This window comes from Protopterus annectens, chromosome 2.part1 (genome assembly GCF_019279795.1).
Source record: "Protopterus annectens isolate FY-2018-M chromosome 2.part1, PAN1.0, whole genome shotgun sequence".
Taxonomy (NCBI): Eukaryota; Metazoa; Chordata; order Ceratodontiformes; family Protopteridae; genus Protopterus; species Protopterus annectens.
Window position 1 is genome coordinate 1,250,214,854 of NC_056729.1, and position 20,890 is coordinate 1,250,235,743.

Below are 20,890 nucleotides of genomic sequence, written 5' to 3' on the forward strand. Positions count from 1 at the left end.
TTCATAAGCTACCTCTGTCAATAAAGGACATATACTGTCATCCTACCTGCATGGGACGCATACCTCTCAACTGTCCAGATTTTTGCAGAATGTCTAGATTTTTGTTTCATAATTTTGGTCTGTTCCTCATAAACTTTGTGGCTTTTTGGTTAAATCACTCAGATGATCTGAGCATTGAAGTCATTAAACAATGACATATATTTGAGTTTCAGACTTCAAATCATTCAGAAATTGTATGTTAAAACAAATCCTATTATTGTAGTAACTTTCTAAGTTTATAAGATCAATATTTAAAATATATCCCTATTTTGGGGCCTTTGTCCCCCCTATTTTGTCAGGCTTTACCAGATTTCTTGCAGTAAGAGGTTGAGAGGTAAGATGGGAGGCACCTCACAGAAACAATACAGTCCAACAAATCCGAATGACTATCTGCAGATGGTAACCCCACTCTAAACTATGATAAGCTTTTACATGTCTGCCAAAATCTGGATATCAATTTCTCTAGTGATAAAGGTATAACCTAATATTTTTACCTTTACCATGAAAAGAAAAAAAAAAACACTGAACACTGATCTTGGCCTAGTTCCATAAATTTTGCTACCCCAAAACTTTTTTGTCTGAACTCTGTTAATGTCATTACTAATAAAGGTGATATCTTGTACCATGCAATTATACTTACAACCAACTTCCCACATCATTGTAAAATGCAAAATGTTCATCATTTCTGCCTTACTATTGCAAATCTCCGTCTCTATTTGATTTTGGATTGGAGTTAGTCGTTTAAGGTTTGGTTACTTCTTCTTTTTTTTTTTTTTTTACTTTTTCTTATATTGCATTTTGTTTTGTTTTAAGTTTTGTGTTCTTTTTTGAGTTTTAAGAGGTCTTGGCTAGGATCAGTTAGAAAATAAGTGTTATACAGACAATGAATAACATCCAGCTAATTAGTGGGAGGACCTGAGAAATAGCATTCCTCATTAGGTTGCAAATGTTTAGTGGCATCTTTATTTAACTGTAGTGCTTGTTTTACTTGCTGTTCTCTGCCTGACTGTTGCTGATCTCTGACTACATTATTTTTACCACCCACCTGCCATGCTGCTGTTGTGCTTTTAAACTTGGTGGCTTTTAAGTTGCCCACTCCTACTATAAATCTGATTTTGAATAATCCTCCCTGTCTCATCCCATTAGCTCATTCTACTGAGAACTGAGAGATCAGCTGGAAAGGCCACCCCTTTGGTGTCTTAAACTTGAATTATCTTCTATTTTTATGTTCTCACTTACTAAAAAAAACTGTATTTGTGTTCTTAAAGTGTTCAACTGCATTTAATCTTCTGCATTTATTACTGCTGTTTGTAGCCTGATTAAAATGTAACTGTTATTCCAAGCCTCTTAATTCTGATTCAAGAACTTGGGCTCCAAACTAGTTAACTTACATTAGGAAGGTTTGTGGTCTACACTCTTCTGACAAAAGAGGCAGCTACCACCCTTCTTAGCTGGGAATTGCTGGTCGAAGGCTTAATGTGACTGTTTTTTCTAAAAGTGTCCTTGTTCTGGCTTAAGTACTTGGACTCCAAACCAGTTATTTAACATTTAGAAGGTTTGTGGTCTATACTCTTGTTGGAGGAGGGGGTAGCACCCACCCTTCTGAGATGTGAATTGCTGGTGAAGGCTTATTTTACATTGTCTTTGTTCTGGTTTAAGCACTTGAGCTCCAAACCAGTTATTTTACATTAGAAAGGTTTGTGATCTACAGTCTTGTGGTAGGAGAGGATAGCTGGGCCTTACTGAGCTGGGAATTGCTGGTTAAAGGCTTACTGCATCTGTTATTCTAAAAGTATCTTGGTTCTTTTAATCTGTGTAGACACCGATCTTTTGCAGTATAAGTTTCCCTTAAAATATCCTTACTGTCTAGAGAGACTTGTTTAAACTACTGGAACATCTAGTTTGCACATAGCTGAGCATTGCTCATTAAGTTTCTTCTCTTACTGACCTATTCAGCAGCCATGGATATTATCTTCCTGACTCTCTGTGTGGTCATTCGGGTTGAGATGTGTATTCTTGAGGCATTGTAGCAATAGCATCATGTACACTGACGACCCACTTATTCTTACTAAAACAGACAAAATATATGAGAGGTATAAAAACACTAAAGCTGGAGGCAAAACTCTCTCATACAACCAAAACTAATCCTGTAGAGGCTGTAGACCCTACACATAAAACTACTTATGCTAAGGTATTTAAAGATAGCCTTCCTAAATCACTAAGACCTATTGCACAGTGCAATCAAAAAAGGGTTCTCAGTCATCACGTAAGCACTCCACAACTACATATAATAACACTGTATCCAATGCTTTTACTGCTAAGTTCTTGAGGCAAGCCAATATACAGGCAAATTTCCTGGTCATTGGTGATTCTATAGTGAGATAAAATAAATAAAAATGGACTGAAGGAATGCAAGACACACAATTTATTGAACGCAAAGCTTCCAGGAGTTACCCTTCATTAGTGTGGAATACAGTATGTTAAAACAATTACTTTAAATAGTATAACTGAAATCACATGACATGGCTTTCCATAACAAATAAAATATCCAAACTGAATATGTTATCAAAATCATTGAACCGAATAACCCTAAACTATAATCACAAATGTGAAAATCTGGGCTACATATGATATGAAAGGAATTCAAAATACTAATAAATATAATTACAGGATATAATACATACAAAAACATAATAAGTAGCAACAATTTCAGATGTAAAAATCATTTCAATTGTTTCTGTTTAGATTTCAGAATGAGTTGTAGGCTCACAGCAGTATTAATTCCAGGTTCTATGTCAGCTTGTAGGCGTATTATCCATTCATATTCCTTTATCACTAATATATTATTAATGCCACCTCCTCTTAGATTTCTGTTAGCTATCTCTATGACCCTATATATAAATTCATGTTCTGAGACGCACTCTATTATGTGCTTTGCTAAATCTTTAGTATCAGTATTCCTACTTTCATCAGAACAATGTTCAATAATTCTGTCTTTTACCCTTCTGGTACTTATACCCACATAAAATTTATCACATTTCTTGCATGTAGCTAGATAGACAGTGTTTGAAGTATTACACACAGCAAACTTTTTAAAAACAAATCTATGTTTAGTTACAGGGTGAAAAAATTATATTTGGGTTAGCATATATCTACAACTAGAGCAGTTGCAAAATACCCCAATTGTTAAATATAATATCTTTAACAGCATTAGTTTTTCCATTAAAAGTGGTCATATACAGTAACAAACCATTTCTTTTAACATGAACAAGGGAATTACCATTATTTGCAAAGTAAGGTTTAGCCAGATTATTTCTTACGCTTATAACCTCATTCCTAAGACCATTCAAGAGATCACTACCATAGCCCATTCATTGAAAATCTTGTACCATCATATCCATTTGTTCATTACATACGCCATCATCAGTATTCAATCTACTAACCCTCAGCATTTGACTTTTAGCAATGATTTTAAATACATGATTAGAGTGCATGCCCTTTTTATGTAGTTATCTATTTGCACTAATCTCCTTTCTGAAGAGACTAGTATTGATGATATTACCATCTCTCATTATTTTAACATCTAAAAAGCAAATTTCATATTAAGAAAACTTCAGAGAAAACTTTAAGAATTCTGTCAAATTGTTTAAGTATTCAACAAATTCAAACAGCTGATCCTCACTCCCTTCCCAAATAAGAAAACTGTCATCCACAAAATGTTTAAAAAAGGAGACAAAAGGTTTAAAAGCAGAAGTGCTGTTAAAAATAAACCATTCCTCCCACTGGCTTAATGCAATGTTTGCATACGTGTTTGCAGCAGTGGTGCCCATCGCTACCCCTGACATTTGGTGGTATAATTGATTATCAAAAATATATTACTAACTAATACTAATTCCATCAATTCATGAATGGTTTCAATTTCCCTACCATTTAAGCCACTATACTCACATAGAAAAACCCTTATAGCATCAATACCATAACCATTCGGGATTACAGTAAAAAGTGACTTAATATCTAGTGTTACAAAAAAGAAATGCACAGGCTGTTTATTATTATACCATTAAGATAACTTGTTTAGAAAGTCACCAGTGTCATGAATATAACTCCTAACATTGTTGAGATATTTACTCAGAGTACACTGTAAATATAAAGAGATGGATTCAGTGACCCAACCTCGACCAGATACTGTCAGACTCATTGCAAGGTGATTCTATAATGAGGCACACCAGAGTCCCCCTCACCAGAGTGAGAAAGGAGAGAGTCATGGTTAACTGCCTTTCCAGGGCTAGGCTCCATCAAGTCATACAGACACTCAGATTATTGAACCACAGGTACCAGTATGACTCTGTCATAGTCCATGTGGGTGTTAATGACCTGAGATGTACCTCCCCTTGACTATATGAAATGCAACATGATCGAGTTCACTGATTATGTGTCTCAGGCAGGTATGAGCGTAGCACTGAGCAGCACACTACCTTCTCCAAGGATGATGCTATGTTACCAACAGAAAATGATTGATTTTAACAATTGGCTTAGCTTCTGATGTCAGTCCAGACAGCCTGGGAGGACATGGTTGGCAGACAATGCTACTTTGCCATGGATGGTCTGCACTTATACTGTCTAGACTTTTGGATATTGGTAATAACCTTTTACACCTCCCACAGTGCCTTTATTAGGCAATGTCAAACTGATAAAACTCCCGACTTAACTGAACCTATGAAGGAGTATCTGAAGGTGGTACTGCTCAATGCTAGAAGTCTTAACAAGAAACTCCACTCTGTAAGCCTTCTTTTCCCTGGAGAGTGTTGACATCTTTGTAATAATGGAGACATGGTTTAAATTCATGGGAGAGTACCCCAGCAATGCAAGGATCTGATGTTGTCATTTTCATTTGTTCCTCAACTGATTGGTCTTGGATCTGACCTTGGATCCAGCTTGGCCACTTCACTAGATTCATCGATCCAACTCTCGAGCTCCTCCCTTATCCATAATGCCCCACTAACCTAATGTATCTCACATCTCGTTTGCTGCCATATTGCTTAGATACAGATCTCCTTTTCTTGTGCTTCAATTTTCTATAGTTCTAAGTTGTTCTATTTATACTTCTATATCTTTTCACTCTCCTCCCTCATGCCTATAGGTTTTTTGAGTTTTGTCAATCAGACTATACTTCTTTTTCCTACCTGTTTCTATTGGGTACTTCTTTAGTACCATACCTGGTACTTTATCTTTCTCTTTCTACTCATTCTTTTCTTTCAGCCCTTGAGAGGGTAATTATACTTAGCATTGCTCGTATTTTTTCCCTTTAATTAATTTTCTCCACAAAAAAAACAGACAAAAAAAAAACAAAAACAAAAAAAAATAAAAAAAAATCTTTATTGCTATTCTTTATTACCTACTGTCAATGGCTGATGAAACTGCTGGATTTAGAAGAGTGCATCTCCTATGGACATAAGATCCCCAACTCTGATGCCCACAGGGAATGTTTGTACTATTTATGTGTGGCACATTTAGACATGGACATATGTATTTCTGCTGGCTTTAACTCCGGGGCCCTTAGTGACAGAAAGAATAAGCTGGTCCTTAAAGGTGTTCTACTATCTTCCTCTTTGGTGACTGGGGCTCAACCCCCCTCTAAGAAGTATGAAAAGGGGAAGACTGATAACCCTAAGGACTCTAAGAAAAGGTCTCCAGACTGCTCTACTACTTTGGCTCCTTCCACTGAGCTGCCTGCCAAGATTTCAAAAAAATTGGATCCAACACCTTCAGATCTGACTACACTGAAGCTGAGGTCTCCTCGCATCCGATCTCTGAGGTTTTCACCAAAGCAAGTCTCCCTCTCAGCTTCACTCTGCTTTTCTTCAGGAGACATCCAGGAGGCATTGCAGGCTGCCATCAACCAACTCTCCCCTTAGATCCTCCAGGAGTTTGTCTGAAGCAGAAGTGGATAGGATGATGAAGAATTTCATCAGAGCTCAGATTCAGATGGGGGTGATCCCAGCTCCATTGCCCACTGGACCTGTAATCCTGCCCTCCTCTGAACTGATAATTATATCTCCTTGTCCAGCCTGAACCCTGGTTTCAGAGTCCTTGGATCCAAGAACCCTAAGGATGTCCTCATCGGATCCAAAGACATTGGTTTCTTTGATTCCAACAGCATGCCTGAGTCAAACGGCTCTGTTGTTGGAGTGGGAGAATTCTTGAAGCCGAAATGTCAGTGCTGGCTCTGTGGTGTTAGAGTTGATTCCAAAGCTTTTGGAACCATCTCTGTCCCTAGAAGTGTTGGTACTGGACAGCTCAGATCTGAATATTTCTTTGAGGTGAGGTTCTGGGTGAATTCAGAGGTCGTCAGTGCAGGGGTATTCAGCTCTGGCATTGCAGGCTTCTGTCACTCCTAGACTCTCTGCCATTGAGGTAGTGGAGAGGGCTTTCTCTCTATTCAGAGAGAGGACACCTTTGCCCCTGTTGGATCCTGCTTCTATTCTGCAATTGGATTTGAGTTCTGATCCCCTCATCTCTATTCCACTGGGACAGCATACCCAGCTGAGGCACCAGACAGTCCTAAAGGGTTTCTTGACTACTTCCAATACCTCACAAGACTATCCCACTGATAAGATCCCCAGGAAGAGGAGATGCAAGGGGGAGGATCACCTCAGGAATCTCTCCCCCCTGAGGATATGTCCTTTGGAAAAATACTATACATTTTAAAACAAAAAGGTGGATGGCCTTCTGATCCCCCTTCCCAGAAAGAATTGGTGTTTCTGGAGGCCTTTGGGTCTGGCTCAGCTATATCATGGGTGACCCCTCTGGCTGATTAGCTAATAGATCTGTTCTCAGACTGCCCATGAAAGGAACAGGATACTGTTGAGCCAATCCCTAAGCCACCTGATAAACTTTTAGCCACCCCCTCCTGAAAGACAGGGCATACTGGAATAAAGAAGTTCCAGTAGATGCTATGGTTGTGGCAGTAGCCATCAAAAAAGAACTTGCAGAGCAAAGCACATCTGTCTGTCCCCCAACAGGCAGTTTAGGGCCTTGGACAGATTTGGAAAGTAAGGCTATGCCTTAGTGTCTTTTGCTCTGAAGTTGTTAAATTACTTGGCAAATTTTACCATATTGCAAAGACATTTGATAAAGGAGCTCTCCAAATCTCTTTCTAGGTCCATGACCGAGGAGGACCAGAATAAGATTTCTTCACAACTGGCTGCCCTTTAGTCCATATCTAATACATCCATGAGGTTAATTCCCATGCTGCAGAGGGCACTTCAAGGTTGTTGGGCTCTGGTATAGCCATTAGAAGACATGCCTGGACACGCTTGTGTGACTTTGTGGAGCACCCTTCAAGTATTCGTTCATCAATGCCCTGTTTGATGGATCTTCTCTGTTTGGCCAAAAGTAAAAGAAACATTCTCCAAAAGTGAGCAGTAGGGAAATACCTTGTCTGCAGCTGGGATACATTTCTCTACCCCTCAGAGACCTTTTCCATTGAATCAGCAAGGAGGTAGAAAAATGTGAGTTTGTAAATCCCAAGGTCTTTTTCAAGACTCATGAAGAGATGTTTTTTCCAGAGGTAGAGGGGGGAGGGACTCTAATGGAAGAAGCTGCCCTCATGGCAGAGGTGACCTACAAAACCAGGATTTCAGGGATTCCTCCTTGGATAAACCCTCTCAGTGCTCCTGAAAGGTTGGCCAACTGTTCTTCTCTGGAGGCAGTCAGTGGGGGCACTTGCATCTGCACCTAGAAGCCTGGACTTCCATTACAACAGATTCCTGGGTGCAGAGGATCATATCCAGAGGTTATTTCTTATCATTTTCTCAAATTCCTCCCATAAAAATTTGTTAGGTCCCTGATGTTCCACCTAATCAGAAGGTTGCAGCAGCTCTGGAAATAGGAAAGCTGCTAGAAAAGACAAACATCCAACAAGTCCCTCCAGACCAGATAGGCTCCAGAATTTACTCAAGGTTCTTTTTACTGCCAAAAAAGCAGGGGACTTGAATCCCATTCTGGACCTCAGCAAACTGAATCAATATGTAAGACACTCAAAGTTCTGGATGGTCACTTTTCAGTCCATTCTACCACTGTTACAAAAGGATGATTGGTGTGCTTGATAAATCTTCAGGATGCATACTATCACATAAAAAATGAACAGGCACTCCAGAAGATATCTGCACTTCTTACCAATTCGGAGCACTGCCTTTTGGTTACACCACATCTCCCAAGGTGTTTACCAAATATATGGCAGTGGTAGCAGCTCACCCAAAACAGCTGGGATTCTGGGTGTTTCTGTACCCAGGAATCTATTTTTACAAGCAAGGGACTACTTTCTCCAGTTGTGCTACCATCTGGGCATCACAGTCAACTACAACAAATCACATCTCATTCCTACACAGAACCTGGAGTTCATAGCTGCTTCTCTAGACACAAACAATCATAGAGGGTGTCTACCTCCAACAAGAATATAGATTCTCAGAGCCCCAATAAAGAAAGTAATCTCACAAATTTCTCCACAAGCGTGACAGATTTTGCAGGCCTTAGGGTCTATGGCAGCAGTGATTACTCTAGTTCCATTGGCCAGATATCATATATGAATTCTACAGTGGACTCTATCAGTTCAGTGGTCTATTCATCAACAGCTCTTATGCACCCCAGTCCAGATTATACAAATTTGTGAGGAACATCTAAGTGGAGGATCTGTTTGAATGAAATTTCTCAGGGCCACCATTTCATATTACCTTTCCCATTGGCCACGGTGACCACGGATGCTTCCTATCTGGGGTAGGGTGGGGGCATTTCTTGGGAAGGACATTCCAAGGCATGTGGTCCCTTCAAGAGGCCAATTTGCATATCAATGTTCAGGAGATAAGGGCTGTCCATCTAGCATTGCAAGCCTTCCAAGTTGCTTTACCCTCTGGAGCAGTTGTGATTCAGTCAGAAACAATGTCTGTGGTCTGGTACATCAAAAAACAGTGGGGAACCAGGTCCTACCCTCTTTGTCACAAGGCAATAGGAGTGTTGCAGTGGGCAATTTCTTATGGATGTTTTCTTATTGCAATGCATACACCAGGGAAACCCAGTGTGCTTGCAGACAGACTAAACAGATCCATTTTGATGCTTCACAAGTGGTTTCTTTATGTCAAAGTGGCAGAAAGAATTTTCCATGAATGGGGCCAACCATGTTGATATCTTTTTACTTTCCACCTCAGCAATAAGTGTAACAGATTCTTCACCCTGATCCTTCCTTAAGGGGAGTCACCAAGAGATGCTCTAGTCCACAATTGGCCCACCGGTCTCCTCTATGCTTATCACCCATTACCTCTTCTCCCCACATTTTTGCAGAAAGCCTACTAGTTAAAGAGCTCAGTAATCCTCATTGCACCTTTTTGGCATTATCAAATCTGTTTCCCCTTTCTGTGGACTCATCTTCTGTATCTGCCCTGGATACTGGACCCAAGTCTAGATCTCCTGTTTCATCCTACTGGGACAGTTCATCTGGACATATCAGGCCTCAAGCTGACTGCATGGTTTCTCCAATTCCAGTGAGGGCTAGGCAGCCCAGGCTTTCTTCCAGTATCCAACAATGTCCTCTTGGAAAGTTTCCCCTAGGAGGGTTTATAGGAGTAAATGGAGAAGATTTTCTATTTGGGCCCTACAAAGAGATTTAGATCCCTTTTCTGCTCCAACTTCCACAGTTCTGGATTTTTTAGCATCCCTCTTCCAAGAGGAGGCTAGGTTTTCTACTAACAAAGTCCAGCTGGCTATTTCTAATTTTCATCCCAGTAAAAATCACGCTTCTTTGGCTTCTTCTAAGTTGTGCAAAAATGTTCTGAAGGGCACCTCTTTACTTAGGCCTCCAGTCAAGAACCCTGCGCCTCCTTGGAAGTTGTCTATTTTACTTCAAAGTTTGACTTAAATTCCAGTTGAACCCTTCACCAGATCAGACCTAAATTTCTTGGCCTGGAAGACCCTTTTTCCTACTCACCATTACATCAATGAAACAAGTATCTGAACTCCAGGCCCTTTCTTTCAAGCCTCCATACCTGGACTTTCATAAGAATAGGGTGTCTTTATGTACTAATCCCAATCCAAATCACCATCCTTTCTGCCTAAGGTAGCTTCTGAGTCTAACAGCAATTAGGTCATAAACCTTCCATTTTTCCTCCCTAAGTTTTCCAATAAAGATGAATATATGCTGCATCTCTTAGGTGTACACAGGCAACTTTGATTTTATCTTCATTGAACCAAAGATTTCAGAAAATCTGACCAAATGCTTGTCCCCTTTTCTCATAACACATTGGGCCATGGCAGTTTCCAAAGTAACTTTAGCCAAATGGTTGACTGATTGCATATTGTTTGCTTATAAACTGAGAGGTTGGTGTTTGCCTAAGCCACCAAGAGCATATTCAACGAGGTCTGTGCCTACCTCTTCAGCCTTTTGTACAAGAGTTTTGATAGATGACATCTGTGCAGCTGCCACTTGGTCTAGTTGTCATACCATTATTGCTCATTACAATTTGACTTGATTTCTAGGAATAGAGCTGCCTTTGGCTCTGCAGTACTCCATAATATCCTTCCATGAGGACTATCCAAGCTTAATCTAGCTGAGGACTCTGTCCCATCAGTTGAGGAATGAATGAAAATGACAACATCAGATACAAAAGTTATGTACTCACCATAATGATGGATCTGTGTTGTCCATTTTCATTCTTCCTCAACTTTCTACCCATCTAACCCCATTCTCTCTCTTCCTGGAGGACACCTAAGGGACTTTTCTTGAGAACTCTTAGTTCCTTGCTTTAGCTAAAGTTTTACCTCTACTGTTTCTTTTCTATTTATTCTGTATAGAATGATATACTGTTTATGGGGGCAGCAAACTCAATCTGAGGTAAGTTAGGTTGGTGGGGCATTATGGGTATGGAAGGAGGTCATGAGTTGGATCTGTGAATCTAGTAAAGTAGGCTGGTCAGATCCTAGAACCATCAGTTGAGGAAGAATGAAAATGGACAACACAGATTCATCATTATATTTATTATTTATTTATTTGCTTTTGTTAACCAGGAAAGTCCACTAGGCTGAAATGAGCCCATTTTCAGTGGAGGACTGGGGAGAAAAGCTCCAAAAAAAAACATAATTAAGAGATTATTTAGAGAGTTAATAACAGCATTTAACAACATACACGAGTAATAACAGCATTTAATAATATACAATAGAATAATATAGGAGTCAGAAGTGACACAGTAACATAGGCAATGTATAGCAACATTTTGTGGAAGACTCGGGTTCTTGGCAGGTATTCAGTAGATCAGATTATAGTGAGTACATAACTTTGGTTTATAATGCCTTTCATACATTTAGACCAAGTACTGCACAGGAGTGAACTAAAGATGGAGGGGTCTCAGTCTATATTAAAATCAACCTCGCATCCAGACTAGTTAAAGTGCATAACCCACTGGAACTCATACATATGCAACTAACCATAAACAAGGTTTTGTACCATATCCTTGCAACCTACCAATCCTCCTCCATGTCCCAAGAAACTGATACTATCTCAATGTACTAGAGTCCCTCACCGTCCAACCTAATATGATATTCATGGGGGATCTCAACTACCCCTCCATAGATTGGTAATCCTACATCACTTCTAATACATAAGCCTGGAGATTCCTAAACTTTGTTAATGCCAACATCCTGGAACAGTTGGCCCATTCTCCTACTAGGGGTACAAACATCCTTGACCTTGTACTCATGAACATGGGGGGGCAATGTTCTTCACCCAATGTAATGTCTTCACTTGCCAGATCTGACCATAAGGCAGTATTGCTTAAAAGAAAAAATTAAATACGGGGATCCAGTAAAACCAAAACCTTTAGGAACTATTCCAAGGCTAACCTCTGTCTACTAAGCGATATCTTGGCTAAATTCCAAGCACCCCATAAAACAGTAAAAAACATAGCATATGTTGAGTTATTTACAAAATCTCTGTACACCCATACTGAGTGAGCTGTGCCCACTCATATTAAGAATAAGACAAACTCAAAAGACAAGCCACCCTGGTGCAATCACAGTATCAATTGGTTATGCAACAAAAGAAAAAAAAAGCTTGGCCAAGCATATAAGGAATACAGCCATACATATTGGAAGCCCCTGATCAATCTAAAAAGGCAGGTAAGAGGATTAATTAATATTCCAAGGCTAAATTTGGTTGTGGGGATTGTGGTATACAGTATTTCCTTTGAACTGTTGGGAGGCAAAATACAACCACAAAGCTTTCTACAGCTATCTGTGTATCCTAAAGTGAGATACACTACAATTCACAGAACTTATTGTAAACGGCAGCACCCACTGGAGGCTATTGCCAACCTTTTGTCTGACAGGTTCATCTCAAATTTCTCCTCATACTCCTCCCAACAGTTCAAAGGAAATACTGTATACCACAATCCCCACAACCATTACTAGGGAACAGGTCTTTCCAAGGCCAAAAAGATGGGCCTCAATAATGTTCCAGGATGCTTAATAGATAGTATGAAACATGACATCTCTGGTCTGTTGAATCACTTTTCAGCTGCGGCCTACAGTCAAGTTTTGTGCCTAAGGAATGGATGATGGCTCCAGTAATTCCCCTGCACAAAGGAGGTCTAACCACTGATCAGGGTAACTACAGGCCCATAATTCTGACCAGTCTCTTATGTAAGGTCATAGAAAGAATCATCATGGACATGATAAATGAGGACATAGTTATCCTGCAAACGCTGGACCCATCACAGTTCAGCTTTGATAAAGGAAGGTCATGTCAATTAAATCTGGTGGACTTTTTTGAGAGGGTCACCAAAACGGACGAAGGCAAGACTGTGCACACAGCTTACCTCTACCTGACTAAGGCTTTTGATATAATACCCATTCAGACATTATAGACAAGCTCACTAATTTAGGTATAAACCCTTTTGTCACCCACTGGATAGCCAACTGGCTCACTGATAGGACCCTGGAGGTCAAAATAGGTGAGGCCACCTCCACCAAGTGGCCAGTCACTACTAGAGTCCCCCACAGCTCGATACTGGGCCCGCTCCTTTTTGGCATCTATTTCTCTGAAACGGAAACAAATGCAAAAAGTTTATGACTGACTAAGTTTGCAGATGATTGCAAGCTGGGGATTATCATTGATCCCCCTGGAGACACTAGCATTCTTCAGGAAGGCTTATCTCTGACTAATAAATGGTGGCAAAATCATTGTCTTAAATTTAATGCTAAGAAATGCATAATTGTACACTTTGGAAAATGAACCATCCTGGCTAATTACCATGTTGATAATACACTCCTAAGAGTTGATCCTGTGGCCAGGGATCTGGATACACATGTAGATAATAGCCTTACCTTTGATGACCACCACATTATCACAGTGGTGAGGAAATCCTTATATGGTGTGCAACTTATAAGTAAGGGCATGGCATCTTGGTCCAAAGAGGTCATAATCCGACTATACTCCACCCTTATCAGGCCAGTCATAGAGTACAATGCTCCATTTGGTATGTACCTGACCAGACAAATGCAGCAACTTGAAAGACCTCAGAGGTTCCTTACAAAAAGAATACATAGCATAACAAACCTGCTTTATGCAGAGCACCTTAAAGCCCTTTCCTTCTACTCAGTCTCTTATAGATTGCTGAGGGGTGATCCATGCCTGACCTACAAGGCATATGCAGACCCCCACTATTATGACTCTCCTGCATATTTTTAAGCCAAATAGTACCAGAAATACAAGGTCTAGGGACAAGAATGTTGTCTGTGACTTAGAACATGCTGGATAGATACATATATCTGCTAGAGACTGCCCCTTCTATGAAATGGGCTTCCCATTCATGTGAAACTGAGTCTGTCTATTATCTTGTTTAAGCACAACCTAAACCAGTGGATGGGGAGTACAAAATTTACACCAGGCTTGGCACCCATGCCCCTTATGGAGAGAGGTACCTTATACATGCCTGGCTGTCAGTGTCCTATTTGAATACAGGACATCATTATTCTTTTGGAAAAACTTGACTAAGCTCAGACAGGCCCCCAGGTCATTAGCCTAGGAACAATATATGAATCTATGAATTTGATCACTGCTGCAATAGCCTTAGCTATATAGGTTAGATCCTGCACAAGATATAACAGCCAGACAACTTTCAGAGCTTATGAATATGTTCTACATGCCCAAAACAATGATAGCTCAAGCAGAGCTGAAGAAAATCAATGGTCTGGCTGCTAAGAGCTTCACAGTTTTCCTGCCACTGAAAAGTGCTCCTGTGGTGGGCTTTTGAGAACTAACAATCAGCTAGTGTTTCTCCACTGCTGGACAGATAAGTTCCTTCAGGGAGGAAAAACCCTCTACATTTTAATTTTATGACACAAAATTAACTTTTTTCTGTTAAGTAACTCAATGTAAGCTATTTTATTGGAGTATCATCTGACTTTCACTCACTTTTTAGTGTGAAATGCTACTTTTAACTTTTGTGCAAAAAGTTGTTAAAACTAATTTATCTGTTTTCTATGTAAAACTTTTTAAATTAATTTTAAGGGCTAGGATAAGTGTATCTTGTGCTTTTCATGGTGTTTTTCATGGAAAACTCCTCTGGCCAAGTAATCAAAGAGCCTCAATCCTCACCACTAGCACCAGTGGGGGATGTACATTAGGAGGATGACAGATAAGATACACACGCAGTATTTCCAGATGCAACTGTCTGCATCAAGTGCAATTTCCCTTAAGAGCACGCAGAGACCACAGTCAGTCCAGGGCTGGTTTGTCCCTCTTTCCCCAGATCCCCAATAAGACTCCCCACTGGCATAGCTATAGAGTTGAGATCTCAGCTGAGTGGCCAATCCAAGACCTCCAACACCCTCTCTGTCCAACTAGTGCTTCATGTCCCTGTACAAGTAGCTGACACACACACACTTGGCAATTTGTTTTATACACACACACACACACACACACACACACACACACACACACACACACACACACACACACACACACACACCTGGGAAAGGCTGGCACAGATTTACTAGCTATGCCCCCTTCTGCCCAGATTATAGGGTAGTTATCACTGCCACCAGACAACTCTTTATCAGCTACATTAAGGCCCTTAACAAAGGGTGTCCAATCTTATTGTATAATGTTACTATCAATACAAATGGTAGTTTGGCCAAGAGCAAGGCTATCAGGAGTGGCCTACACAGTGTCATCAAATAAATATGCAAGTACGCGATAACCACATCGCCACAACAGTCAGGAAATCCTTCTATGTGGCACACCTCATCACTAAGGGCTTTTCATCCAGAAAAAGGGAAGTCATTATCCCACTGTACTCATCCCTCATTAGACCCATTATAGAATACAATGCCCCATTTGGTATGTACCTCTCAAGACATCTACAACAACTGGAAAGGCCGGAGAAATACCTTACTAAAAGAATCACAGGCCTAAAGCAAATGCCGTATGCTGACCACCTTAACAAACTCCAGCTATACTCTGTTGCATATTGTCTACTCAGAAGTGATCTCTGCTTAACATAAGGCCATGTCAAACCCAGAGCTGTTGGACATGCTGCACTTAAAGAAATCCCAATCCCTTAGAGCCACACACTCCAGGGATCTAAACCTTGTCAACAAAATACAAAACATGCTGGAGGGATAGGTTCCTGACCCAGAGACTCCCCAGACTCTGGAATAGACTGCCCATACATGTCAAGCTGAGTGTCTCTTTATCCCTCTTCAAAGGTAACCTTGATGATTGGATGGGAGAAAGGAAATTCACCCCGGGATCACATCAGTCGCCCTGCTAGACAGGGGTCCAGGGAAGTAAATAGTGTGGGAAGAAATAGCCAGGGAATTGTTATGGCTAGCCTTGTACAGGTCCTAGGGCTGATAGCCTAGTACCAACCTATGAACCTATGAACCTATGAACTTACTCTCCGAACTTATATATGCCTCATAAATATCAGCGACAATGAAAGGTTTAAATATATTTAATAATAAATAATAAAAGAACAAGAAAACACTTGGTATATAATCACAGTAATATCAGACTTCAAAATCACAGGAAATATTTAAAATGACATTGCAGGACAGTCTCAAATAAATAAATAAAGAAAAACATATAAATTAAGCTTTGCTATATTCCTGACTATATCTAGAGAATTACTATATCCTAGTTAACTTACTTACAGAGCAAGCAAGGCAGATGTGGTGAGTGGGTCTTCCAGCTGATGTTACCAGGTCAAAGAAAAATACAGAATACTCAGTCTCTCTTAGAGAGTTCTTAAATTAATATCTGAGATATTACTGCTGGGATAGCTTGCAGGATGACATCACTTCTTGTCATCTGACTCTATCCCAGGTAAAAACCCCATTGATCCAGCTGGTAGCACTTAGCATCTACCTGTAAAAATACATAGACAAGGATTTCATAGATGTAAGGCAGATCCTGGAAGTCATAACACAATAAAAACACTTCCAAGAGAATACATTGAATCTCTAGTTCTAGACATTGTGTCTGTTACTGCAATGAAACTGAAAGATAACATCCTTTTATTACACGGCCATAAAGTAATTTAATTTGAGCTATTTTTTCTGAAGTTAACCTCTGGTGTCACAGTTTCCATTGTTAAAATATATGCAGCTAAACAATTACAATAGTGCAGGTACATGTCTGTTCTAATCCAGTAAGGTACACTGTGGTTACATTTTTAAGATCCGTACTTTCCAAACCCTTTTCAACACACACGTCTGTACCAGCAGTTTGATATACACATAACATATAGTTCTAATACATTTGTAACACAAGCATATGAATTATGTTGATATTCACAAATGACATATAATGATTTCCAAAATTCCAGATAGCTTGGCTGGCAGTATCTCCTTTTGTCACAATTATCTTTTTAATGACTGTTGCATTCAGTCTTACCCAGGCTTCAGGATTCATTTTTTTATTTCACCATGAAACAACTTCATTGGTTCATTGGATCTTTTTTCCTACAGTCACAAAAAGTAGAAAATTTCCAGACAGGCTATTCCAATTCAGAAGAATACAAATTTGCCTCAGCCACATATGGGTGAGTCTGATGTGGCCATTTCTGGTTCTTCAGGCCATTCATATTCTACCTTGGTTCCATCTAGTGTAGTCCCTTCAACCACCATTGACTGGGAGTTAGTTACATCCATTGCGGCTGTTTGTCTTACAAGAAGGAGCAGGGAATGCGTTTCTGCCTAGCCAGAATGAGATGCCACCCCCAGGGTGCTGTGTCTGACAGGAGTTGATCTGCTTCTATGGAACTTCCTCTTAAAAACAGGTAGAACATTCATGTTCTCTGTTTTAGTTACTTTAGACAGGAATGACTTATTGGGCTTAGCTCAGGACTTAGTTCAGACTCTTGATCTTTCTCATTTTAATTTTTCTGGCAAAAGTAAAAGGAATTCTTAATTTTATGAAGATTCTCAATATGCTGAACAGGGAAGTGAGGGACCAACTTCTGTTTTCACTCCTCAGGTGACTGATTTAGATTCTGTGGAGAGTGTTTCTTCTGATAGTCCTTTGGAAGAATTTTCCTTTTCTAAAACCATATATTGGGGAACCAGTTTTTTCAGAAGAAACATAATGATATTTCAATATCCTTGAAAAAATATGATTTGTTACAACTAGTAATTTCTGAACCTACTCCTGTTCTTTCTGTACTTTTAGCACTGGAGGATGTTTTTGTAGCAGCCTGTAATTTGCCTGAAAGCCAACTTGATGACCGTAAGAAAGCAGATAGATTATGTAAAGTGAACCAACCTTACATATTTTTGTCTAACCCTAGAGGAATTTCTTTGGCAAATCTTACTTTTGCTTTTGGTTAATGGTAATCCCTCCACTTCTGATAAGGATGGGGAAGCTTTGGATATGTCTGGATAAAAATGTATTCTTCTGCCAGACTTACTTTTGGAGTTATTACTTGCCAAGTTTAATGTTAAAACTATTGCTTGCATCTTTTGAGGATATGAGAAAAAATATAGCTCCCTATTCTGAGGAAAAAATCTTCATGGATTCAGTTATTGCTTTTGTGCCTTAAATTAGTAAAGCACTCTTTAAAGAGTGCTTATGATTCAGCTGATACCTCTTTCAGAGCAGGTGCTACTGCAACTGTTATGAGAAGGTTTGCATGGTTGTATGGTCAAAATTGATCCGAGGATGTTAAAGCTGAAATTTTGACTTCTCCTTTAGAATGGGAGGTTGTGTTTGGATTACCTGCTACTGAGGTCCAGAAAAAGTGTGATGAAAGAAGGAAACTGATTTAGGGGATAACTAAGATGTTTCAGCCTGCCTTCTCCAGATCTGTTAGTGTTTAAACTTGCCTCAGCAGTCTTTTGTAAAATGAAAAAAAGCAGACATCACAAGCTTCTGACAAGCAGCCATTCAAAAAAAAACAAAAAACAAAAACAAAAACAAACAAAAAAAAAACAATGGCAAAGAAGCTTGAAAAGGAAAGGAGGATCTTCCAGCAATAGGTACAGTCCAGCAAATCTGTAGATAGTAACCCCACTCCCTACCTTGGCAAGCTTTTAGATCTCACACAAAATCTTTCTCATTGTTTATGTTTTAGGAAACAGATAATCACAGACTAATGGGTTCTGAAAGTGATACATCTGATTCATTATGGATACAGATGGCAGTGGGAGTCACTTCCTCCTTTTCAGGGGATTTCTCCTCATCCCAGGTCAAACTTCTTTTTTCCCTCCTGACATTTGGCATCTACTGACTCATGGGGTAATAGAAGCTGTTCATCTTTCTCTGATAGGGAAAGGATTTTATTCAAGAATGTTTCTAGTGCCAAACAAAGAAGCCTTTTGAAGGTCAGTCTTACATCTTTCCTCTCTAAATCAGTTTGTGAAAGTCCCAAAGTTCAAAATGCTGTCCCTTAGTGACCTACTACTACTACTGATTCCCCCTTTCAGTTTCTTAGTAATTCTAGATTTAAAAGATGCATTCATATAGCATCATATTTCAGATGCTTCTTAAGGTTTTCTGTGTCTGGATTACTTTTTTAATTCTATGCTTTACTCTTCACGTTATCAAGGTGTTCACAAAGGTCTTGCTCCAGTGACAGCCTATTACTTACTGCATGGTGCTCAACCCTTATTTAGATGACTTGCTCATCCTTGCAGAGTCTTTTTTTCAAATGATCAAGAATCTCTCTCAATAGGACGAGAGATCTGATTCACAGACTGGGGCACTAAGAAATCATTCAAAAGTGTTTCACTCCTTCTCACATGATTGCTTTCCTGAAGTACCCCCTGATACCTCAGTTCAAAGAGCTTTTCTTCCACAGAAAAAAAACTCCTCTATATCTAGATCCATTCCCTAGTTTTTCCTCTCACTCCAAAATGTCAGCAATGGAATTTTCCAGCATACTATGTTTCATGGCATCTGTGAGTCTCCTGATTCTTTTAACTAGATTCCACATGAAAAAAAAATTAAATGTTACCTAAAATATGCATGGTCCCAACATAAACATCCCCTGACATTTCAAATTCCGGTTTAGAGATTTCTAAAAAAGGGAACAGCTTTGGTGGCGGGACCAGTTTTATCTGAATCCATGTCTCCCATTTTTACTCTCAGACACAGCATAGTATGTAACATTGAATACTTTAGATTTTGCTTGAGAAGTGTCTATGGGCAGAGTTTTGTGACAAAAAGGAAAGACCAAAACACATCAAAACAAATGAGATGTTGGCAGTCATAAATGCTCTCAACCCTGCCTATCATCTGTGGTCCCCTGGGTGGTTATAAGCGATTACAGAAAATACCACAATGAGGTGTGTCACTCAGCTAGTTAGGATACAATAGACTAGGCTTCATAGGGTCTGTTCAAGCAGCTTTATTTTGTACAAACACATCAGGATTAAGGGCTAATAACTTTAACTTAGATAAACCTGCCTTTGCCCAGAATGATACCACAGTATAAGGACAAAATGGTTGACTTCAACAATTGACCAAGCTTCTGGTGTCATACAAAGGGGATCCAGTATTTGTCTGCCTGGGAAGACATGATCGACAAACCATGATGCTTTGCCATAGATGGTCTGCACCTGTCACCCCTGGGATTCAGGTTACTGGCTAAAGCTCTTGCCACCCCTATAGTGCCTTTTTTAGGCAAGGTTCAAAGGATAAAACCACCACTGTAACAGTTACAAGCATGCAAAATCTGAAGGTAATGCTACTCAATGCTAGAAGCCTAAACCTCAAAATGCACTCTCTCGAGGCACTCCTAAAAATGGAGAACATCGATATCTGTGCAGTGACTGAAATCTGGTTCAAGGCTCCAGAGAGCACCCCTGCAATACCAGGCTACAATTCTTACCACACTTTTTGGCCACAAAACCAAGATCGAAACACTAAAGGTGGAGGAGTGTCCATATTCACCAAGGATAGTCACACCTTCAGGCTAGTTGCCCAACACAATGTATCTGAAATTCTCCAGGTGCAACTAACACTAGGTAAGACTGCAATCCAAATTGTAGCTTGCTACAGATCCCCCACCATACCCCAAGATTCTCACTACACCTTCCTAAACATACTGGAAAATATTAAGATACAACCAAACACCTAATACTGGGTGATTTCAACTACCCTGCCATTAATTGGGAAAACTACTCAGGTACCAACTTCTTTTCCCAATGGTTCTTGGAATTTATAAATTCCAATGCTCTGGATCAACTAATCCATTGTCCCACCAGGGGCTCCAATATCCTAGACCTGGTCATTACCAACATGGGAGACAGATGCTCCACACCAGTGGTCACCCCCTCATTGGTCAGGTGTGACCATAAGCAAATC

General features: G+C 39.8%; 2 protein-coding genes across 2 annotated transcripts in view; one reads left to right on the forward strand and one right to left on the reverse strand.

Annotated features, from left to right (window-relative positions):
• The window catches only part of HAUS3 (HAUS augmin like complex subunit 3), an 800,246-nt gene that overhangs the window by 305,508 nt on the left and 473,848 nt on the right, over positions 1-20,890 (forward strand). The gene's annotated exons all lie outside the window — the stretch shown is intronic.
• The window catches only part of XKR6 (XK related 6), a 229,052-nt gene that overhangs the window by 7,311 nt on the left and 200,851 nt on the right, over positions 1-20,890 (reverse strand). Inside the window, exon 2 of the mRNA XM_044062781.1 lies at positions 11,773-11,778. Within this exon, the coding sequence (XP_043918716.1) occupies positions 11,773-11,778 (6 nt within the window). The remainder of the gene's footprint in view (positions 1-11,772; positions 11,779-20,890) is intronic.